Source organism: Myodes glareolus, chromosome 2 (genome assembly GCF_982192425.1).
Source record: "Myodes glareolus chromosome 2, mMyoGla1.1, whole genome shotgun sequence".
Taxonomy (NCBI): domain Eukaryota; kingdom Metazoa; phylum Chordata; class Mammalia; order Rodentia; family Cricetidae; genus Myodes; species Myodes glareolus.
In genome coordinates, this window is record NC_142027.1 from 104,224,065 (window position 1) to 104,248,946 (window position 24,882).

Here is a 24,882-nt window from a genome sequence, read left to right on the forward strand (position 1 = left end):
CAACCTGGGAAACAGGGCAGAAAGTCACTCTGTACACCTGGCACTTGTGGCCACGCCTCATTTCGCCCAATTTCCAATCCCACGTACGGTCACTGTGATGGACAGACACTCAGAGAACTTATAATTGGTCGCGGAGAACTGCAGCTCCTCCCCCTCGATGGCCCCGCCTCCCTTTCATTCTGAAAGAAAGAAGCTCGCCCTGCCGTCCAATGAGACGTCCCCTCGCCGCAAAGATCCCGCCTCTTTCGGCGCCGGCTCCGCCCCAAAGGTCGCAGGAGCTCCCACCTCCTCCGAAGTACGCTTGTCCAATAAAAAGTCGCGCCCCATCGAATAGACGGCTTCTCAACCAATAAACGGGCTCCTGGCGGCGCCGCCCCACCCTCCGCGCCTTTCCCTCCGCCCCTCAGCCGGCCAGGATAGTGAGGGCCTCGGGGCGGCGGCGGCGGACGCGGCCTGAGGGAGCGGCGGGCGGGGCGGCGCCTGGCCCGGCAGGGCCGCGCCGGCTGAGGGGCGTCCATGGCGCGCGGGCCTCGGCGGGGCGCGGCCGCGGCCTGAGGGCGGCCATGTCCGGGGTGGTGCGGACCCTCAGCCGCTGCCTGCTGCCGGCCGAGGCCGGAGCCCGCGAGCGCAGGGCCGGCGCGGCGCGCGACGCGGAACGCGAGGCCCGACGGCGCAGCCGCGACATCGACGCGCTGCTGGCCCGCGAGCGGCGCGCGGTCAGGCGGCTGGTCAAGATCCTGCTGCTGGGCGCCGGCGAGAGCGGCAAGTCCACGTTCCTCAAGCAGATGCGCATCATCCACGGCCGGGAGTTCGACCAGAAGGCTCTACTGGAGTTCCGCGACACCATCTTCGACAACATCCTCAAGGTGACGCGCGGCACCGCCCACACACACCTGGCCCCGAGTGGGCTCAGGACCCCGCCCCCTTTGTCCTCCTCAGGACCGGCGACCCTGCTGCCGGGCGCCCCTCCCCTCCGAAAGGAACCTCTAGCCGCGCCTGCCGGGGTTACTCCGGTGACCCCCAGGGGCCTGATAGCTTTCCCGAATCTTGGTTGCCTGGGGACCGTGGGAGTGGAAACTGAACCACGCGCGGGGCCTTGGGTTCTGAAGGACTCTTAGGGCTGGACACGTGGAGTAAGGGTCGCCAACTCTTCCCGTCCCTCCAGCCAGCGAAGTTTACAGCGTAGGTTGAAGGACATCCGTCCCCGTTTTTATTTGTAAATGAGAATCTACCATTCTGATCGTTATTTTTTGGACACAGTGTCTTATATATCCCAGTCTAGCCTTGAACTCACTACGTAACTGAGGATGACCTTGAACTTTTGATCCTCCCTCCCCCCCCCCGTGCCCCCCCTTCCACTCCCCAAATACTGGAATTATTGTGGGGCGCTATGTCACCACGCTTGGTCCACGGAGGGCTAGGAATTGAACCAGGGCTAGGTGGCACTTGACTAACTAAAACTATCTTGCCAGTCCCTAGTCTTCAGTTTTAAAGTTTTGTTTGTTTTGGATTTTTGAGACAGGGTCTCGTGAAGCCCAGGCTGGCCTTGCTGTGTAGCCCAGGATGACCTTGAGCTCCTACGATATCTTTCTGCCCCCATCTCCCCAGTGGTAGGATTACAGGCATGTGCCAGCCACACATTGTTCTTTAAACCTTTTAGTATGGAGACTTAACATATACGTACCAAGTTAGAGGACATGTTAGAAGGAGCTGTGAGACGCGGCTTAGCCTTAAAACAAGGAACCATTCTGTGCCGATCTCCTTCACCTCTGACTCCCTGGTCTCTAAGCAAATTCCAGATGTATAACTGTATTAGAAAATATTTTGGTATGTGTCACCAAACAGTAAGACCTTACTTTAAAAGCATACACACAGGAGCGTTATCGAACTAAAGGATAAAAAAAAAAAAAAAAAAAAAAAAGAAAACTAGGACTGGAGAATTGTTAGGTGGTAAAGCACTTGTCTAGCCTGTACAAGCTCTTGGGCTTCAGCCCCGCAAAGCAAAACATAAAGCTTCCTTAAAGCCTGCTCACTGTGATTCAGTGTCCACATTGTCTTCGTTGTTGCATGGTTGTTTTTGATTTTGGACCAGATGCAATAATCATCCTGTGACTTTGAACTCAGGGTCCTGTCCATTGTGTGTTTTTATATTCTGTGCCACATGTGCGAAAGAAACAGTCGCGTTGACAGAGTCTAGGGCCGGTGTCAGAACTGCGAGTCTATATAAAAGGATCTGAAAGAAAGATCTGGAGAGTTGGGCGTGTAGCTCAGTTGGTAGAGTGCTTGCCAGCACGCGCAAGGCCCTAGGTTGAATAAACTGGCCATGGTGGCCTTCTCCTGTAATTCCAGCACTGTGGAGGTAGAGGCAGGAGGTGAAGTTCCATGCTTAGCTACACAGCGAGTCTGATGCTAGCCTGGGCTATGTGAGACCCTATTTCAAAAAAGAAAGCTATAGAAAAGTCTAGAGGAGGGCAGAGAACATCTGTCCTTCACCTTGATTAGTTTCCTCTCAAAGTTTCTCATCTCCCTTTTTCTTATCTTCTTGATCCTTCCCAAGCCCCAAGTTATTTGGCGGGGAGGGCAAATTATAGGTCTGAGGAAAGCTGTCCCAAACAGGTGGAGAGCTTTGTCCTACCCTAAAGCCAATTTGGAGACCAGATTTATAGAGCCTAATGGGATTTTAATTTAGCAAGGGGGCGCAGAAACCCATCTGGGACACGTCTTTCACTTCGGCCTTGAGGAACCTTGGTGTAGGGCGGTTGGGCTGGGATCCTGGGAGCCAGACTTCCGGGCCAACACTCCCACACTCAACATGTTTGTTACTAAATGTTTCGTTTAATTACAAGTAGCTCCTTTGGGCTCAAGATGGGAAGAAAATCATTTGAAGGATAAATCACACCCTTTTCACCTTTCAGAGCTTCTGGCAGCTCAGGGTTCTGGCCAAGTGCTCCGTAAACATTAGACAATCACCTTAAAGGGATGGGTATAGTTGTTCAAATTTCCCTCAGCGACAGAAGGGCAAAACGCACTTGACTGTCACTCAGGGAGTCTGGTTTTATTTTTGCTGATTTTCTTTACCCCAGGTAGGCTTGAGGGCTCAGTTTCTTTCAACCTGGGAGGCAGAAAAAATATTTAGAAACGTAAACTCAAGTCTACTTGAAAGTCTGTTATGTACATTTTAGAGAAGTCAGTCTCTGCTTCATGAGCTCTTAGTGTTTGCTTTTACTGGCCTCCTTATCAACAGAAATGAGATTTGTTAACAGGGATTCTTCAGTGTCTTTTTTTTTCAAATGTATTTTGTTAAATTAGTAATTTAAAATGTTTAGTCCTTTACAATTTCATATATTTATAAAATACCTTTTGGCTGTTTTTAGACTCCAGTCACTATCTTTCAACCCCTATTAGTCTCGCTGAGTCCTTCTTCCCAGCAGGCCCCTTCTACTTTCATGGCGTTCTTTTACACCCAACCTTTTTACTCATCATTCTATATTAAATGTTTTTTATCTGCGGTAACTAGTTAGAATTCATTTTTCAACTTTAAATCCTTCTCAGTCCCTGCCTCCTTGCTGATCCTGGCTTTGATCAATCAGTTCTCCTAATTCTATCATTTTGTCACTTCAAAACTATTGTGTTGAAGCTGAGGAGATAGTTCAGTGGGTAAGAGCATTTGTTCTGCAAGCAGGGTTCCTGGGTTTGAATCCCCAGCACCCATGTAAAAAGCTGGGCAAGGCTGTAAACCCTAGCATTGGGGTTTGGGACACCAGAGACAAGGATGACCCCAGCTAAGACCCTAAACAATAGCAGAGAGGGTACCTGAACTGGTCTTTCCCTGTAATCAGATTGATTACCTTAATTGTCATCATAGAACTCCCCAGAGCTTGCTTGGCAGCCAGCCTGGCAGAAACATGCTTCTAGTTCAGTAAGAGACCCTTTCTCAAGACCATAAGGCAGTATGATAGAGGATGACACCTGATGTCCTGTTCTGGCTCCTGTGCACACCCACACACTCACATGCATCCACTGTACACCCCACACGGCATATTCTATAAATGGAATTCATGCAGTGTATGGTCTTTTGGAATTGACTTTTGTCAGAACATTTCTGTGGTGCTCCCCATGTGAGCAACTGCACATGGCCGTAATTCCCACCTTCCTGCTGAGTAATGTACCACCTCTCTGATCACCTGGTGAAGGTATCTGGGTTTTTCCCACCTGCTGCTCACTACACATAGAATACTACATTCTTTTAGATTGGCTGGCTCGTTGGTTAGTAGTGACACGGTCTCAAGTACCCTAGGCTAGCCTCAAACTTAACCATGTTACTGAAGCTGGCTGCTCCTCCTGCTTCTACCTTCCAAGTGCTGGGATGGCAGACATGGGCCGCTAGTCTCAATTTTGTGTCTGTGTTTATGTTTTCATGTGTCTGGAATAATATTCAACAGTGATGTCTTCATCTTTATAAGAAACTGTCAGTTTCCCAAAGGTTCTTTTTTACACGTCAGTTTCACTGCATTCCTGCTGGCATTAGGTGATGTCACTGGCTTTTTTCAGCTGTTCTTAGAGGTATATGCTGTATTTTCTTAGAGTTTTAATTTGCATTTCCCTACTGTTAATGATGCTGAGTTTTATCATTTGCCTCTCACCCTCTTTGGGAAAAAAACTCTTTTTTTTGGTCCCTCTTCTAATTAGGTTCTTTGTGCTTTTATTGTTGAGTTTAAGGAGCTCTTTATATATGGTGAATATTAGTCCTTTATTCCACATAAAGATTGTACATATGGTCTGTCCTTCCATTCTCTACATTGGGTCTTTTGCAAAGTAAACATTTTTAATTTCAGTAAAGTCAGTTTACCCATTTTTATTTTTATGGATCATGCTTTTGCTATCATGTCTTAAGAATTTTATGCTTGGCCTAGATCCTAAAGATTTTTCTCTAAGAGTTTTTTAGTTTTTATCTTACTTTTAAGTTTGTAGTTTAGGTTGAAGCTCTTTTTTTTTTATTCCTGTGAATATCCAGGTTCAGAACTATTAGTTATTTTCTTATTGAACAGCTTTATGTCTCTATAAAAAATGATAATCAGTTGGCCTATTTGTATATGTGTAAGTTTTGTAATTTGTTCCCATGATCTATATGTTTGTCCTTATGCTAGTGTCACACAGTGTTGATTACTGTAACTAAATGTGAGTTTCGATATTTCTCCCACATTATCTTTTCCCTTGACCCAGATTTTAGCTAGTCCAGGGCCTGTCTTTTTTTCCTTATAACCTAAAAAAAAAAGTCATGTGTATTCTTATGTCTTAGTATGGGTACACTCAGGAGTACAGTACCCTTGGAAACCAGAAGAGGGAGTTGGAACCCCACCCCCACCCCCACACCAGAGTTATTGTGGTTGTGAGCTGTCTGATGTTGGTCTGGAAGCCTAACTTGGGTCCTCTACGAGAGCAGTACACTCTTATTCCCTGAGCCATCCCTCCAGCCCCAGTGTAACTTCTAGAAATGACCTCCTATATCTATAGAAAGCATTGTTGGGAAATTGATGATTTAAACCAGAAGATCATCTTGGAAAGAACTGACCTCATGCCCATGTTGAGCTTTCTAATCTATGAACACAGCACCTTCGTTTAAGCCTGATTTTTTTTTTTCACCAGCCTGCTCCACTTCTTGTAGATTCTAAACATGATTTTAGGAAGTTTATGCCCCAGAGCAGAGTTTTCTTTAAGGCAATTATAAAAGATACTGTGCTTTCGCTTTCAGCTCACTCACTGTTAATGATAACAGTGTACTTGGCCTCTGTATTTGGGTCTTGTGCCATGATATTGCTGAGTGGTTGTAGGGGCTTTCTGTCACTTGCAGTATTCTGCACAAACTGTTGTGTTATCTGCAAGTAGAGGCTGTTTTAATTCTTCCTTCCCTTGAGTATGCCCTTGTACATATGGCAGTATTTAAGAAGATGAGAAGTTGGAGGTCTGGTGGGAGCATGGAGGGGGAGTAGAGGGTGGATTTAAAAAATAAAAACAATTGGCGTAGTTCTGAAAGAAAAGAGAATGCCTTTCATTTCTTTTTCTTTGCCTACTGCCGTGGCTACAATGCTATGTCAAGTGAGAGTGCTGAGAATCCTGATGACCTCTTTTTTTTTTTTTTTTAACTGCCGCTGACAGTGTTTTCTATTCGTTGACTGATTTTTGCTTGTGCCTTTGTGTATGTGTGGCTGTACCTGTGTGCATGTGGAGATCAGAGATCAACCTTGGGTGTCATCCCTTGCTTTTGAGACAAGGTCTTTCACTGGCCTAAAGCTCACTGATTAAGCTAGGCTAGCTATCTGGTGAGCCCCCAGGGATTCACCTGTCTCCTCTTTCTCACAGTTGGGGTTAAAGTATACCACCACCACGTTCAACTTTTTCATGCCAGTTCTGGGACTCAAACTCATGTTTCAATACTTCCTCATGTAAACACCCTACCAACTGAACCATCTACTTGACTGGATTGATTGATTTTAACATCACACTCACACACACACACTCTTTTCTTTAGTGGTTTAGAAGATGGTGCCCAGGGTGTTGCACATGCTAGATAAGTGCTCTGCTGCTGAGCCTCACTCCAGCTCTCGATTTTTCTACTCTTCCTAGAGGGTTATTAGTTTTATTGCTAATTTTTTCCCTAACCGAAAATGATCAACTTTTTTATTCCATTGATTTTTTTCTCCTCTGTGATATTCCAGTTTTAAATTTTATTTATTTCTGTTTATTTTCTTGTTTTTAAGAATTGGAGGGGGGTAGCCAGACTGACTTTGAACTAACTATGGCAATCTTCATGCCTCAGCTTCCTGAGTTCTGAGATAGGTGTGAGCCACCACCCCAGGGTTAATTCTGCTCTTTACTGTTTCTTTCCTTCTGTTTACTTTGGATTTAATTTGCACTCCCTTGTTCCTGGTTTGTTGAAAGAGAGTTCCTCCCCAGAGGTGCGATTAAAGGTGTGAGCCACCCATGTTTGGCTCCTTTCCTTTTTGCTGTTTTCAGATAGCCTCATGTTGACTGGTCTCAAACCAGTGATGCAAATGAGGCTGACCCAGAGCTTGCAATCCTCCAGCCCCACCTCCCAAGTGCTAGGACTCTCCACCTTGTTGAAGCAGAGTCTTGTTTCTGCCTTGTGATAAGCTCCTCGCTCTCAGATCCTACTTTCTCGGGCTTCATCTCACCCTTAGGAGAGCTGGGATTCTGGGTGCACACCACTCACTACATCTGCATCTGGTTTTTTAGGGGTTCTGAGGCTTGAACTTGGCTTTTCAACTTGTCAGGCTTCTGAGCCAAGTGCCTTTACCACTGAGCCATCCCACTGCCCCAGCATCTTTTTTTCTAACAGACATTTTAAGTACTGCCTCCACTGTCATCATATATCTCAATATGCTCGTTTGTTTTTAATTACTCTTGTGTTCATTTATTTATTTTATTTAGCTATCTTCGACTCATGAATTATTTGTATGTGTGACTATTGTCAGTTTGCTATTGAGTACTAGTAGAGTTCATTGTGGTTGGAGGACACACTGTATATGATTCCTATTCTTTTCTATTTCTTGAGTGTGTCTTACAGCCCAAATCACAATCTCTTAAGCATATGTTTTGTGGTCCTATCAGTGAATATAGGCACTTAAATATGCATAGCTTGCTATTTGCTGGAGTATTCTGCATATCAGCTGTTGTTGACATTGATGAGCACAGTATCCTTACTGAGCTGTCCAGTGGGTTTCATCAGTTCCTGCGAGTCAGGTATTTGGGTCCCCAACTATAATTGTGCGTCTGTCTTGCCTGTAGCTCTGTCCATTTGCTTTGTATATTTTGAGGTTCTGTTTTGTGTTCCATAAACATTCACAATTTGAAGCATATTTCTACTGAATGCATGTGGCCTTTTCATGAAGTCAGGATGTATATATCAAGCCACAGACAGTGAGGGAACTGTCTAGTTTCCTTGCACTGGTACCTTCTTTAGCAGCCATTGTCTCACAGCTTTTTATTGATGATTCCATGGTGTCTGATCTCTCTTGCTTGTACTTTGCATCTGCTCTTCCCGCCTCCCCCCCCCCCCCCGTGTGTGTGTCTGTGTTTGTGATGTATGTGCCTGAGCCCAGACGTACGTGCTGTAGCACGGATGTGGGTGGAGGCCAAAGAATAACTTGTTTTTTGAAAAAGGGCCTCTGTGTATCGTAGACCAGTCTCTGACTTGTGATCCCTCCTTCCTGAGCTTCTCAAGCACTGGGGTTATAGGCTTGTACTACCATACCCAGTTTATGAAGTGCTGAGGATCGAACTCGGGGTTTTTTACATTCTAGGCAAATACTGTACTGACTGAGCCCTTTTGCCCTTCATTCTTAAGGACTATCCCATCACCACTTTTAGAATTCATATTTAACACTTATTTACTCTGAGACAGCATCTCATATAGCTTGGTCTGGCCAGCCTGGTCTGTCCTCTAAAGAGGACAGCCTTGAATTATGATCCTCCTGCTTCCATCTCCCTAGTGCTGGGATTATAGGCATGTGCTACCATAGCCAGTTTATGTCCTCCCGGTGATGAAACACAGGGAGATCCTCTATCAAGTGAGCTGCATCCCCAGCGGGACACTTTTAGTACTTATAAATGTTCCATGTTCCTCCTCCCCTACCATTGATTTTGGAGAAGTCCTTTTCATATGTTCCTCTTTGATGCTTTATTTTTTTCCCAGCTACTTTTATGGCCTTTTTTTCTTTGTCTTTAGTTTCCAGAAATTTAATTATGATTTAGCTCAACATGGATTTCTCTCTGCTTATCCTGTTTGGGCCTTGATCATCTTCCTGAGTTTGGACATTTATGTCTTTTGCCAGATTTTAGGGGAGGGTTCCAGCGTTGTTTTGTCAAATACTTTACAGTTCCATGCACTTTTTTCTTTCTTAATGTGGGACTCTATTGACAGAGCTGTCCACTTCTTTTTGTTGTTCTGTTTTGTTTCTTGTTTTCCTGAACTGGGGGTTGAGCTGCATGCCACCCTCTAGCCAGGCAGCCACTGCACACTCAGCTGTTGCTCCAGCTGCACTTTTGTTCTTGACCTCTGCGTCTGTTTCCTTGTCAAATGAGGCTGTGACATCAGCCTCTGGGCCTGGGTGACAGAGTAACATTAACCCAGCCCCCACTTCCTGCATCCTTGGTCCAATATGAGAACCTTGACACTAGGCAGAGGAGGAGTAGGAGCATCCCTGCCAAGCAGTGGGTGGGAAGTTAGACCCCTTTGTGGCACTGCCACCTCCCTCTGCTGGGCCACATGGACCATACCTATCTCCTGGTTCCTCAGGGCAGGAATGTAGAGGAAATCAGCTTTCCTCTCCACTCTGCTGAGCTAAATATTTAGGCCTACTTGTTGCTTTGATTTACCATAAATAATCCCAATAAGACTGACTGCCTGGTCCATTCTTTCTCCAGTCTTAAAGATGACACTCTCGTGATTCCTACCTGGAGCTCCCTTGGGGCTTGTATATTAAATATTTTGGAAACCATGTAAGACTATCTTTAGTAATAAAATGACTCCCACACTGAAGCCCAGCTTGGCATCATCTGACAGTGTTTTCATCCTTTGATCTGTGTGTGATGTGTTCAATTTTGAAACCATTGTTAATTATTGAATTTCACATACAGTTAGAAGCTAATGATCTGTTTGGAGGATCTTTGTTATATCTTGTAATTCCATCTACATAATTGTATTGTTTCTCCTTTAACTACTTCAACTGAGATTTACCTTGCATATGTATGCATTGCTTTAGAAACTTCTGGGAAATTTGGATTATTTGAGTGGGTAGTCCCACATTGAAGCTGAAATAAAATAATTAAATTCAGAATGTTCAGGGTTGGAGAGATGGCTCAGCAGTTAAGAATACTTCCCACTCCTCCAAAGGACAGAAATTGAGTTCCCAGCACCCACATCAGGTAGCTCAAGGCCATCTATAACTCCAGCTCTAAGTGATCCAGTGCCTTCTTCTGGTCTCCGCGGGCAGCTACACCCACGTAATATACATTCCACACAAACATACATATAAATAAAAATAAATTTTAAAAAAGTATTTAGGTTTAGAATGTGCAATGTACTGTACTGGGAGCTGAGGGAGTATATTTCATGACTATCAATTATTTCCAGCCTTGGGCATCTGTTTCCTGCAGAGATATTGCACAAGTACCTAGAGTATGATTGTATACAACACTAAACACCACTGAAGAGGTAGAGAGATGACTCAGTGGGAGAAGGGAAGATTAACCCTGGCAGAGGCATCAAGAGGCCTGGTCCAGGAAGTGTGAATACACCAGCCTTTGAAGACTCTGGAAGATTCCAGCAGGTAGAGAAGGAGGATACAGATGCAGGCAAGAACCTTTTGGGCACATGCAACAATTAGAACTGAGGGGACAGTCAGCACAGGTATGAGCTGGGCTTTGTAATTTAAAGGAGTGGTTAAAATATGGTGGTTTTGCTGTGACAACTACACAATAGAAAGTTCATATACAAGCATCTACTTTCAAGGATATCTATGGACTACAAATTCAAAACTTACTGTAAATTGGAAAGATTATGTTAAAATTGGAGGTTTTAAGAATTGAAGCCTGGCTCAAGTGTAAAATGATTGATGCAAGCATGAAGACCTGAGTTCAGATCCCTCAGCTCCCACATAAAAAGCTGGGCACAGCAGTGCATGCCTGTAACCCCAGCACTGGTGGAGTGGAGACTAGGGACCTGCTGGCCATCCAGTGTTGCTGACACCATGAGCTCTGTGTTCAGTGAAGAGAACTTGACTCCAAAACTTAAGTGGACAACAGTAGACATGAGACAACCAGTTATCTGCCTTTAGTCTAATCTACACATGTGTACATACAGACAAATGTACCTGCACGCACATATACACACATGCATGTACACACACACACGCACACACATGCTCAACGACACAAAAGAGTCTTTTGGGTTTTGTTATTTAGAGCTTGAGGCAAAGGAGTCTGAGACTCTGGAGATGCCTCTATTGCCTGTTTGTGTTTTTAGTCACATTGAAACTCCTGACTTCTGCTAGTCACTGATTTTTGGGCTCAGAAGCCCCACTTGGGGCTCAGTGCCTCCCACAGTGGGTGGGCTGGCACGGGTGCTGAGGCGGAAGTCAGCTCCCTGGGTCTGGAGCACAGTTGGGTTTTTACTGCCTTGTTGGCAAATTGCACTTGAGTAAGCAAATTTTCTCTTACACTTGGACACATGTGGTTGGTTCTTTTGAAACGCCCAAAAACAAAAGCATCTTTTCCATCAGTTGAGTGAGAAAAAGCCAGCAAGAACGTTGTGGCTACAAAAGGGATTCAGAGCACCAAATGATAGGTCTTTTCCTCCCGGGTTCCCAATTGCTTGTGTGAGAGGAGCAGCATTTGCACTTGATCATCTGTTAGGTGCATTTGGAACAGGGCTGTTGTAGGAAGACTGCTAGTTAGTTCCCAGCTGCTCAGTCCTGAAATAATCACACAGAAACCATATTATTTGCAATACTGTTTGGCCAATGTCTTAAGCATATTTCTGGCTAACTCATATCTTAAATTAACCCATCTCCATTAATCTGTGTATCGACACGAGGCTGTGCCTTATCAGGTAAAGTTCTGGTGTCTGTCTCCATCAGGGCTATGTGGCTTCTCTTAACTCTGTCTTCTTTCTCCCAGCATTCAGTTTAGTTTCCCTGCCTCCCTCTGTTCTGCTCTGCTATAGGCTCAAGCCAGCTTTCTTTATTCACTAATGGTAATCACAGCATACAGAGGGGAATCCCACATCACAGGGCTGCACCTGGTATTGGCAGATGTTCAGAATCAACTCTTAGCAATTTTGTTATGGCAAAACCAAGAATGGGCAAAGCCAAGAATGGGCCATGGAGCCCATCAGTCATAGATGAAGATATAAAATGTATCTAGAGCTGTAATTACAGGGTAATTGTCAGAGGAACTTGTGTAATGCTGCTGGTCCTTCTCTCACTACCTGAAGGACAGCAGCATTCCTAAAGATAGGTAGATTGCATCTAGAGAAAAGGGTCAAAGCCTGTGAGACTGAGGCAGGAGAGTCACTGCAAACTTGCAGCCGGCTTGGTCTGTGCTGTAAGGACAACATAGGGGACACCCTCTCTGAGGAAACCAAGAGGTTTCACAACCAAGTTCAATCCCCAGAACCCACATAAAGGCTCAAAGAGACAACTGATTTCACAAAGTGGTGTCCTGTGACCTCCACATGTGCACTGTGGCACTCATGTGCCTGAATACACATATCAAGTGTATTCACAATAACAAATAAAATCGAGGTTTGGTAAAAAAAAATCAAAAGAGTTGCAGTCTTTGTGTCTTTTGTCAAGTGAGCTGTCAGAGCTGTCACCTAATATCACCTGATTCCCTTGTAGGGTAAACAGAGTAGGACTAATTATTGCTGGCCTATATCACAGTCTTTCTGTGTGCGTCTTTTGCCAATTAAGACATCTATCTTGAGCTGTAGAGATGTCTCAGTGGTTAAGAGCTCTGTCTGCTGTTGCAGAGGACTCAAGTTCAGTTCCCAACACACACATGGTGGCTCATAAGTGCCTGTAACTCTAGCTCTGGGGCATCTGACACCTTTTTTTGGCCTCTGGAAACACTTGTATGGACATGGTGTACATATATACACATAAAATCAAGTAAGACATCTGTTTTGGGACAGAGCGTTTCGCTCAATAGAAAAGCATGGGTTTAGCATGCATGAGGCCTTGGGTTTCATTTCCAGCACCTTTCACAGGAAAGTGTCTGTGTCTGGATACATGTTTAAGTCTGTCCTAGTGTACTGGCTTTGGAGAACAGACATAATTTTCACTCCACATTAGTATATCTATTGGAGCAGTTGCTTCTACATCAGTTTCTTGAGCTAGTCTGAAAATTAACCTTTGGATACATACCATCTGTAGGGCAACAAGGAACAGTTATTACCTCACCAGGGGTGAGGGCTTTTGAGGAGCAATCAAGAGTTGCAAATGTCCAGGGGAGGTAATGTCCCTGACCTCTGCCATAATACACAGCTTCAGCAGTCTGGTGGCTGGCTGTTTTCTCTGGACTCTGGCATCTATTTTACCATCTTACTGGGTACAATTGGCCCTGTAGAGTTAGACTGCTACAGCCAAGGCAATGGTAATGATCATCACTGTGCTAGCCTATGCTTTTGTAGGTGACAGAGGGTACCAAGTAGCTACTGCAGCAGGGTTGAGCAGAATTGTGGGTGGGGGAGTATGCAAATGCAGATGGTGGATTAATGTCATGACTGTGTCTACTGTGGATGAACCAATCGTCAGGGTCTGTTTGGAGCAGTAGAGGAGTCAAATGGCTTTCAAGTGTGCAGGAAGACCTGCTCCATCCCTCAGAACCAGTCAGAGCCAGGTCCTGTGTGTGGCTCTTGGGCTTATCTCTTGGGTGGCTTATCTCTGGGGACTGGGAAGATAAGGGGAGGACAGAGCAGAAAGGATATCACTGTCAATAGGCTGGGAGGATGCAGCCCAGGAGACCTTGCCTGGCTTTTGGCTACTCCATCCTTCTAATGGGTGTCTGATGAGATTTGCTTGACTAATCCTGCACTGTGCTGGAGCCAGTGCTTCAGACAGATGGAAAATTTCCATCAGGTCCAGGGTTAAGGTGGACACACCTCCTCAGCCTCTAACAGCACCAAGAGATACAAATTGCATGAATTTTTAAGGTGAAATTCTGCTTGTCTTTGTAGACAAGATGCACAGGGCTCTGAGAAAAAGACCCATTAACGCAGAAAGGAAGTTACTCCCAGCTCCCTTCCCAGTTATAGGTATTAATTGCTTGAGAGGAGTGCTTTCAGCCCACCTGTAATCCTAGCACTCAAGAGACTGAGGCAGGAGGTTCACAAATTCAAAGTCAGCCTGGCCTACAAAAAAAAAAAAAAAAAAAAAAAAAGAGGAGGAGGAAAGGAAGGAAGGAAGGAAAAGAAAAAGAAATGACACAAAACAGGACTGAAGAAATGAGCTCAGTCAGGAAAATTCTGGAAGACCAGACAGTAGTTTCATCCCTAGAACCTATGTTAAAAAGCTTTGTGTGATAATGCATGTCTGTGATCCCAGCATTGGGAAGCAAAGACCAGATTTCTAGGCTCTCTGGCCAATTTGTTGAGCCTACTTGATGAGACCTATCTCAAAAAGAAAGTTGGGGGTGGGGGGAGGTGGACAGCACCTGTGGAACAACACCTGAAGATGTCCTTTCACACATACACACATGCCCTCCCCTCAGTACACATGAACATATTTCAAAAGATGACCTTTTGAAAGCTTTTCTCTATTATAATAGGATTTTCAGTTCCCACTCGAATTTCTATCTTCAATTCTTGCCTCACACAAGGTAGTTGGTGACTATATATTTTTTGGCCACGTTTTTTTTTCAGGGAAACAGTTTCATAGTTCTAGGATACGGAAAGGTTGTCCCAGGACCCTAATGACTTATAGCTGGAGGTGGAAAAAACGCTGTTAATGTTAATTCCAGGGTGTGGTAGCGCCTATTTATAATTCTAGCACTTGTGAATGGGGACTTTAGAATTAGAAACTCAATGTTATCTTCAGCTACGTACTGTATTTGAAGTCTGCCTTGGCTACCTAAGACACTTAATCCTAGCACTGGGAGGCAGAGGCTGGTGGAACTCTGTGAGTTCAAGTCCAGGACCACATAGTGAAACTCTGTCTCAAAACAAGAACAGAGATGGAGAAAGAACCAGAGGAAAACCCTGTTAGGGGATGTGTAGTGTCTCCCTGGGAGCTTGGTCATTTACCTCCTTATCAGTACATATTTAGTGTGACTATAAAGTACTAAGATGTTTTAAACAAATATACCAGAACTGTCAGCAACTAGTTAGAGCAGGTGTCTCATTAAAAGTAATCATTTGGGGAAGCTGAGTAGACAAGTTCCTTGATGTCTAACCATGAGCCAAACTCTGCTGCAGTTGCAGATGGCCAAACAGTCTGCCTAAGAGGGACACCTCTGTGCCAAGGTGGTCTGTGTTCTTTTCTCCACATCTTAATTGTCACTGTGTCAAAGCCTCAGGTAACCCTGTCTGGGTAAGGCTGAGGTTTCTGGTGGACAAGATCTTCACCTTCCTAACCTCAACCACTATGATTCTCGCACCTTCTCCCACTGCCTCTTTGTCCCATGTGCCAAGGAAGGAGGAATGACTAGCTGTGCTGGTGAGTTTGGGGGAACAAGTGGGTAGACTGGGCTCAGCAGCCCTGCTGTCAGAGCACATTCCCTTTTTTTGATGCTGTGGGCTGTAAGTTTCTTGCCTATGTCTGTTGGCTGGCTTTAAAGAGCTTGCCTGTCCTCAAGCTAAGCTCTTAAGAACACACTCAACATTTTGATCTCCATTTGCCTGACTCCTACATTTTTCCTTTTTATTTTCTTATTTTCTTTGTTGTTATTTTGTATTGCTGTTTTGAGATAGGGTCTCACTATGTAGCTCAGGCTGACCTTGAACCCATGATTCTCCTGTCTCAGCCTCCCAAGGGCTGGAATTGCAGGTGTTTTCCAGCCATACCCAGTTCTGACTCTTGTTTTAAATCCAGAATCCAATCAACTGGTGTGAATATGAATGCTGTAACTAGGACAGGACAGGGAGAAGATCCTAGCACTGGAGTTGCAAGAAAGAAACCATCCGAAGAAAAGACAAGACACATGGACAGCATTGGGGTGGGCTTCTCTGCATTCTTGCTAATGAGCTCCAGTCTGGGAAGAAGCAGACCCAGGAATCTGAGATTCAGGGGACCTTGGCAGGGGCAGAGAGAGTATTGTCTCCAGATCCCTGGCTACACCTGGAGGTAAGCCTGAGTCCTGGAACCCTAAGCAAGATGGAAAATAGAGTTCAGCCCAAACCAGTGTTTGGTGTTCTTCACCTCTTTCCTCAACCATGGACTTGCAAACCATGTCTGTCCATCCATCAACCTCAACTCTGAGTTTGGAAGCAAGAAGGAAAAGTGCATGATGACCTAGAACACTTCTGAGAAATGGGTCAATGGAGAGCCACACATGGGAAAACTAAAAGAAATGGCCTGATATAGTTGCGCATGCCTGAGATACATAAGAGGCTAGGCAGCTTGGGCTACAAAGTAAGGGCAAGGGCAGTCTAGGCAACCCCATCTCAAAATAGAAAATCAAGAATGGGAGAGATGGCTCAGAGGTTAGGAGCACTGCTGTTGCTCTTCCAGAGGACTCAACTCTGATCACAGGACCACATTGGGGAGCTTACTACTACCTATAGCCAGGGGATCTGATGCCAACTTCTGGTATCTATGGTCATATACATGGCATATATACACAGATTCAGATAAACTAAGTCTAAATAAAACAAAAACAGAGTTTGAAATGGAGTTCAGAGGTAAAATGCTTGACTAGCATGTATAAAGCCCTACTTTCAATTCAGAGGTGGGAGAGGGAGGGAGGGAGGGACACACACACACACACACAGAGAGAGAGAGAGAGAGAGACATAGAGACTTTTTAGATGCCAAAGCCAAAAGCCTGGAAGACAGGGAAATGGAGAAGGCAGAAGACTGAAAACCAAGTCTGACAGGGGAAAAAAAGGCAGACTGGAAAGAAGTAGATTGCTCAGGACGTTCTATATTGTATGAGAACACAGAGCATATAGATCAAAGATAAAGTGAGACAATGACACAAGATAAAGAGGGATTGCAGTGCTAATGAGAAGAGTTAGTGCAGATAACAACTGGGAGACCTAATAGGTGAGAAACTGGGAGCAGCAATAGACACAACTAAAGAATACGTTAACAGCAGTACTGGTGTCTCCTGGCTTGAGGGGTTGGGAGTTGCAGTACATCTGGACTCCTGCAAATGCTTCCTGTGGACCGAACATGACATCAGTATCCAGAGGCTTGTGGCTTTCCTTCCCATCATAGCTCAGAAGGAATGGGGATTGGCGTGTTCTGGGATCACCTCTTCCTCCTGTCATCTCTCTTCACGTGGCCTTCTGTCCTCGTGGTGTCAGTGTCTGCCCTTTGCCCCGATCACTGTGGATAGGCCATCTCAACATGGATGTGCCTACAAAAAAAAAAAAAAATAGGCCTATTTGAACAGAGAATTATGTTCCTTTGACCACTGCTGAACTGAAGTCCTCAAAAGGAGGACTATGTTTGGTTCTTTAATCGTGTGTGTGTGTGTGTGTGTGTGTGTGTACACATTGATGTGAGAGTATGAGCATGTGGGGGTCAGATAACAACCTCATGTGTTGGCCCCTGATTTCTACCTTGTTTGGAACACAGTCTCTCTGATATTTTTAGTTTTGTTTTGTTTTGATTTGGTTTTTGTTTTTGTTTTTTCTTCTGTGTACCCCAGGCTTGCTGACCCAGGTACTTCCAAGGATTGTCCTGTCTCCACTCTCTAGGAATGGAGCCCTGGGAATTCAGACACATACCCAGTATATGGTTTCTGTGGACTTGAACTCAAGTCTTCACACTTGCACAGCAAACACTTTAACCCACTGAGTCATCTCTCCAACCCCAGGAATCATTTTAGCAATTACTGGTTTTTGATAATTTTTTAATGTATATTTTTGTTTGTGAGTGTATGCCCTATTCATGTGAGTGCCTGCAGAAGTAAGAAGAGGTTTCTAGAACTCCTGGAGCTAGAGTTACAGGTAGTCTTACGTTGCCTGCTATGGGTGCATGGAAGAGTAGCAAGTGATCTTAATCACAGAGCCACCTGCTCCAGGTGTGGCAGGCCACTCTGGCCTTGGTACTATGAAGGTATTTGGCTTCACAGTTCTCAACCCCTCCTCCCACATAGATCCTTCTCAGTTGTTCAGTGGTGGCAGCCCATGATACTGGAGAGAGGCAAGGCAGTGCTTATGTTTCAGAGAGAAAAACAGAGCCACTAGTCCATGTGAGATGGTGCCTGGTAAGCAATGGAAAGGTAGTTACAGGTCCGTGAGCTGGTCTAGTAAGATGTGTGGGAATTGCTACCTGGGAACATACACTCCAAGCCTGGTGTGGGAGGGTAGATGCTCACATTTCTGTCAAGCTCACCTTCTCATACTACCTACCCTTGCTCATACTCACCTTCTCACTGGCAAATCATCTCACATTCACTCATCTTGTGCTAGCTCACTGTCTTGCTTATTGCCCACACTTATCTCATGCTGGCACACATATGCTCACAGGAACCACTTCATACTGACACATGCTAACCTTGTCAGGCACCCACACTCACCAACACTCAAATGTAAGCACAGTAATATAAGTACTAGGATCCTGTTTTTAAAACACACATGTTTATTTCTAAGATATAACTGTGGTCATATTAGCTCTAAAATATATTTTCTACAGTAAATGGTATTTTAGAAACTTCTATGTAGCTCTTTTACCATGTTAATCCCTAGAAAGATAGCTCTCCCATATCAACTGAAGTCTTGGTGCCTGAAGGCTCTTCTGCAGTTGCCCGGAAACTTTGATTTTTGAACCGTAGGTGTTTTAACTTAAGTTTTGGTTAGAATCCTGCGTTAGAATTTTTGTCATCTTGACTATTTTCAGAATGTGTAAATATTTGCCAAGCAGACCACAGCATCTTCAGCATTTTCTTTTTAATTGGAAACTTGTTTTAATTCTTGGTGACTTGCCTGAGTTCCCATCCTCCCCTAAGTCTCTCCCGTGACCCATGTGTTTGTTATACTTGATGGGCCAGTGTTGAGGTACCCTTAGGAGCTAGAGTCCATGTTTACATTAGGGTTCACTCTCTATGTCATGTGAGTCTGTGAGTTTTGGCAAATGTATCATGCAGTAAAGTTTCACTGGCCAAAGTCCCCTGTTTCCTATTTCCTCCTCCCCCAGCTGCTGGGGGAGTCTCATTGTCTCTGTCACCTCTAGAACATCTCAGATGTGAGTCACAGCCTCTTTAGAGTTAGCTCGTCGCACTTGGCAGTACAGAACTGAGGTTCTCTGGGGATTTTCTTTGTGGCCGCACAGGTTGTTTCTTTTCATGCAGAATCATAAACCTTTGTGTGGATGTACCATTCACTTGCTTGTTAAAGAACATCTCAATATTCCCCAAATCTGAGCAATTATGACCCAAACACTTGGGTGCGGGTTATTTTGTAGTACACACAAGTGTTGAATTCATTTTGTCAAGGAATGGTCTTGAGTGTTTTGCATTCCCAGCAGCAGGGACTGAAAAGTGGCTGTTGGTCCACATTTGTGCCGCATTTGGTGTGGTCAGTGCTTTGGATTAAGCCATGTTAATAAGTATGTAGTGCTAGTTCACTTGTTGTAGGATTTGGGGTTTTTGTTTGTTTGGGGTTGTTTTCTTCAGTGCTGTGGTTATAGACATGAGGTGCCACAGCTTGTTTCAGTACCTCACTCATTTAAAGACCAAATAATATTCCATTGTGTAGGTGTACACAATGTGTATCTATCAGTTGATGGACATTTAGGATTGTTTCCACTTTTTGATTCTCTGACCATTCATGTTTGGACATATGCCCATGTAAACAGATCTGTATATCATTAGATATATGTGATGTTAGCTTTTCATTGCTATAAAAACATCTTAATAAATAGACTTACAAAAGAAAGAGTTAAATTTGGCCTGCAGCTTTGGAAGTTCAATTCACGGTTAGTTGGCCATACTGCCTGTAGGCCCTGGGGAGTCACCCTGTCAGGTAAGGAAGAGGAGGAAGAGAGAGCTTACATCTCTCTTTGGGGCCACACTGTCAGTGCCCTAAAGATTTCCACTGCCATCTCCCACTAGCACCTCTGTTGTGGTCTGAGTTTTGGGGCCTCATAATGAAGACTGAGATTGTCAGCACAGGTGGCAGCCCTGTGGCTGGCATTCTGAGGAGTACCAGGCTAATTTCCAAAGCAGGGTAATCTCTTCATGTGTACTCTAGCTCACAGAGGCCCCACTGTTCTCTGGGCCCTGGCCAACACTTGCTATCGCCTGTTTCTTTTAGTGTAGCCATTGTGAGTTTGAATTGCATTTCCCTTGTGTTGAGATCCTTCCATATGTTTAATCACTGTGTTCTGCCTTTAAAAGCATTTTATTCTTCTCCTGGGAATGTGCTCGAGCCTAGGTCCTCTAACATACCAGTCAAGTTCACTACACTAAGCTAAGTCCCATCCCAAGACTTGTTTTTGACTTCTTGTCATCTTTTTATTTCCTAAGACTTGGGTGGTGACTCATCCTGTTTTCCTAATGACCCTCATGTATATAGGAGGGAGGGACCTATAGCAATTTGGGGTGATCACCTATCAAAGAATTGAAAGTATGTATGCAGTGATTTTTTTTAAGTATTATATTGTCATTATTTTGAAGAAAATGTTGGGAATGTACAACTGGAGTCAAAATCCTCTCAAGAGTTACCATTTTTAGCTGTTTATGTTTCCTTCTGCACGGCCACCATTCTGGTGGTGTCCTCTGTGATTTCCTTCCTGGCTGTCTTCTGCATACCTGTCCTAAGAAAGTCTTCTCAAATGTTCTTCATAAGGATGTTTTTCTGCTGAGGAAGTTACAGTGGGCCTCAAATCTCCCCTACCTGATCTACCTTTCTTCCTTTTTTTCTTCCTTCCTTCATTTCTTCCCTCCTTCCTTCCTGCCTTCCTTCTTTCCTCATGAGCACCAAATAGAGACATATCCATGCACAGAAATAAAAATTAGAATAAATCTTTTTTTTAAAATGGTGGTTGATATGTTGACATTCATCAAAATAATCAACTAGTGGGGAACTTTTACTTCTCTTTCCTAGAATATACACTAGCTTAACACACAAGTTAAATTGTTTTGCTCCTTGTATATGTGATTTTACCATATATCCTTTATTCTTCCATTGGGTCACTCATTTGCATTGTGCTTTATAGGTTTCGTTTCACTGAAACAAGGTCTCGCTCTGAAGCTAAGCTCTTGGTGAAACTCACTGTATAGTCAGGCTGGCCTGGAACCCCAAATCCTTCTGCCTCAGACTCCCAAGTCCTAGAGTTACAAGCATGTAACCATACCTGGCACATTTTATAGATCAGAGTATATGGTTTAACTTTATTATGTCTGCAACATGCCTTTTAAATTTTATTCTGTTAGTTTTGTTTGTCTGGCCAACTAGAATATGGGTCCTTTGACATTCAGGGTTGTAATTTGGTTCTTCTTGTTCAGGCAGTGACAGATCCTTCCTAAGTGTGCGTTGAGTGGATTGTTTTAAGTCTTTGCATCATGCCTGCTTCAAGACAGCCTTGTTTTTCTAACTCTACAATGGTTTATTATTAGCATAGCCAAGAGCATAAGGGACAGCCATCTGACTTTAGAAGGCCCATGCTCAGGCTCTATGCCTTTTACTTGCCCTAGGGACTCTTTCCTGATGCCATTAGAAAGTTCAGAATTTGGGACTGGAGAAATGACTCAGCAGTTAAGAGTGCTTGCTACTCTTTCAGAGAATCTAGATTCAGTTCTCAACACTCACATCTGAAACTGTAGCTCCAGAGCATTTAGCATCTCTTACAGTATCCTCAGGCGCATGCACTTACATGTACAGACCCACCTACATATGCAAAATCAAAAATAATTACTGTAGAAACTGAAGTGTCCGAAGCCATATTTGCCCATACTGCTGCCATTCCTTGAACAGATAATCAGCTTTTTTTTCAGAAGTAGTTCCCTCCCCTCTCTGTGGTTAGGAAGCCAATCCCTTGGGCTTGCATGTCCATTAGGTGAAGTGTAGAAGAGTGTTCTGAGGGCCTGGCCAGCTCCATACTGCACCCAAAGTATGCAAAAGACCCCTCAAACAAAGGTCACAGGAAATGGCTTGGGTCTAACCTTCGTATTACATACCCCCTGGCCATCAGAACCACTGTCATCAAAGCCACGGGGGAGGCTAATGCCTGCTATGCTCCTAAAGAACTTTCTGTCTCTAATCTCTGGACTGTGTTCCAGCAAATGTGAGGTCACTGAGAGTAGCAGAGGGCCTCAGTGATGAATCTGTGGAGCTTCTCTCATTGGTGTTCTAGGAGTGTTTGCTGACTGCCTTGGGATTAGGGGCCTAAGAACCATCGATTTTGTTTGACTCCTTTGCAAGTCCCTCTCCTCAGTCCTCATAGGGTGTAAGAAAGGAACCCAGGTGACATGTATCTTTGAGGATATAGGAAGGAACATGCCACATTCTCTGGTTATTGGACAGTATACAGATCCTATATATCTGTATATAGGTGGGTCTTTGAATGCTGAAGAGGCTGCTCCTGTGTGCTGGTGCACACCTGTAATCCTAGCACTCAGGAGGTGGAACAGGAGGTAGTCTAGGCCATGTGGTGACTCCTTATCTCAAACGCACAGACACATAAAAAGGGAGAAAGAGGAAGAGTTTACAGCTGACCCCCAGCAAGCAAACCTTGGAGAAAAACCTTCAAAGGATGCATCTCAAAGAATTCCTTCTAGTAGTAGCTACAGAATGAGCAGGTTTATTCCAAAGGTTTTGTTTTCTTTTTCCGACATGGAACCCAGGGCTCTGTATATTCTAACCAAACACTCTGCCACTGAGCTGTATTCTAGTCTAACCAGAAGTTAGGAGATAGAAGTTAGAAACACTGATTCTCATATCTTCAGGCTCACTTGGTCAAGAATGTCAACGTTTATGTGAATCCCACTTGTGCATATGGTGTTGCACATAGTTCCAGGTAGTGGACCCCAGAATGTCCTGGGTGGCCTGGCACACTGCTGACACACAGTAGGTACTCAAATGTTTATTGGATATATAAATAAATACTTTACAATGTCTGGGGGAAACTTGAAAAGCAGATTTCAATATTACTGATCTTGTCAACAGAATATTTACCATGTTTCAGTAATAAAACGGTTGAGATCTGTGTGTAGGAACACAGTATGGCCCTGATTTTCCTGGCGGCTCTCCCTTGATTGGTAGACCTGCTGAAGGTGGAAAATAGCTCGTGGGTTCTAGAGTATGACAGTCTTCTAAGGTGGAGTGGACAGAGGAGCAGAGAGCTCAGAATATAGAACTACTTACTAGAGGATTCCATTATCCTTGGGAGCCTGGATCAGGATGGATTGTTTTGCCTGGGGCCACCCAGGGAGTTAGTGGGGATTTGCAAGGCTCCTTTCCTTATATAGAGTCGTTGGGAGGATTCATTAGTCTTGTAAGCAGATGGTAAAAAGCAGTTCTGTATTCATGACTCTCTTGAGCTGGTGATACAAGGGTATGGTTGCTCTGACATACTCTGGGGACTGACACCATTTTTTGTACCCTAGTTACTACTGAAGAGAATGCAGGCTTCCAGTAAGACCTCAGGATGGGCTGCTAATAGCAGGAAGTAGTAGATCACCACTGTTGAGAAGAGGACTCCGCTTCTCAGTGGTCTTCATAGAACAGCTGTCATTCACACAACTTCAGAATTCATAAACCTAGAATAGTTAGAAGGTTCATCAGAAAAATCCTTGATTGGCGTCTTTCACTTAGCATCTCAGCAGAATGGGAAGGGCTCCTATAGAGGCTTGTCCTTGTATAGAAGGTGGCAGCACTGTCATCTTTATGAGGTGATAAGGCAGAGATTTGTGGCTTGATCAACAGACTGTAGTGGGCAGGTTGGCATGGGACTGGGAAGTTTGCAGCTGCTTCATTTCACTGGAAGATTTTCTTTTCATCTTTGCAGTATTGAGAATTGAACCTAGAACCATATATATATATATATATATATATATATATATATATATATATATATATACTAGACAAGTGCTTCCTACCTGAGCTGCATCTCCAGACACTGTTTTCTTTTTCTCTCACAAATTTTGCTCCAGTTGGCCTCAGACTTTTAATTTTGATTTTGCCTTAGCCTTTCCCATGCTGGGATTACAGGCATGAACCACTATAACCAGCTAGGACTTTTTTTCACCTTAAACTATTGCCAGGTCTGGTGGTGCCTGAACTCTGAGGGGTACTTCAGGCTCAAGCTCCACTTAGTGTGATGTTTCCAAGTCATCTGTATTGAGCAGTGGAAGCCTGCTCCTTGAAGAGTTGAATGGTATTTTATCTAATAGACAGTTACTGATCCATTACTCAGGCAGTGGACATGGGGTGTAGTATTATATGTATATGTGTGGTGTGTGTGCATGTGTGTACAAGTGTATTTGTACTGTATGTGCCATACACACACGCAGATGACCAAGAAGGACAATTAGTGTCCTATTCTATCACTACCTTTTTCTTTGATACAGTCTCTTGCTGAACCTGGACTTTGCCATAATCACCCCAGTGATCCGCCTGTCTGTCTACACACACAAAGAGAGAGAGAGAGAGAGAGAGAAATAACTGGGGGTCACAAGCATGTACTACCATACCCAGCTTTCTACATAGGCTCTGGGGATTTAAACTCAGGTCCTCATGTTTACAATGCAGATGCACTTGCCTCTGAACCATCTCCCCAACCCCGTTTCATTCTTCTTTACAGCTGAAAAAACTCTATTGCATGTCTGTTGATGGGTATGTGGCAAGGTCTGTAACCTCACTATTGAAACAGTGCAGTCCTTGGAGTATACCCTCAGAACTGGTGGCCAGAGTTTGGGTTTATTTCCATTGTGGTTGCACCCATTTACATCTCTGCCAACAGTATATGAGGGTCCCTTCTCACCAGCACTTGTTTTCTCCATAGTAGCCATTCTGGCTGTGGTGAGATGGAATCTCAGTGTCATTTTAGTGTACCCCCCCGCCACCCCGGCGACAGTCGAGGGTGATGAACATTTTCTCATGTTTACTTGCTGTTTGTACTCTGTGTCTCAGGGACTGTCTGTCTATTTTATTTGCTCATTTTCTGACTGGCTCATTTGTTTGGGGGAACTTGATTTT

General features: G+C 44.3%; 1 protein-coding gene across 1 annotated transcript in view; it reads left to right on the forward strand.

The window, feature by feature from the left end:
* Window positions 1–452: 452 nt before the first annotated feature.
* Gna12 (G protein subunit alpha 12) overlaps window positions 453–24,882 on the forward strand; it is an 85,240-nt gene continuing 60,810 nt past the window's right edge. Inside the window, exon 1 of the mRNA XM_085683491.2 lies at window positions 453–866. Coding sequence (XP_085539617.1) covers window positions 564–866 — 303 coding nt within the window. The 5' untranslated portion in view covers window positions 453–563. The remainder of the gene's footprint in view (window positions 867–24,882) is intronic.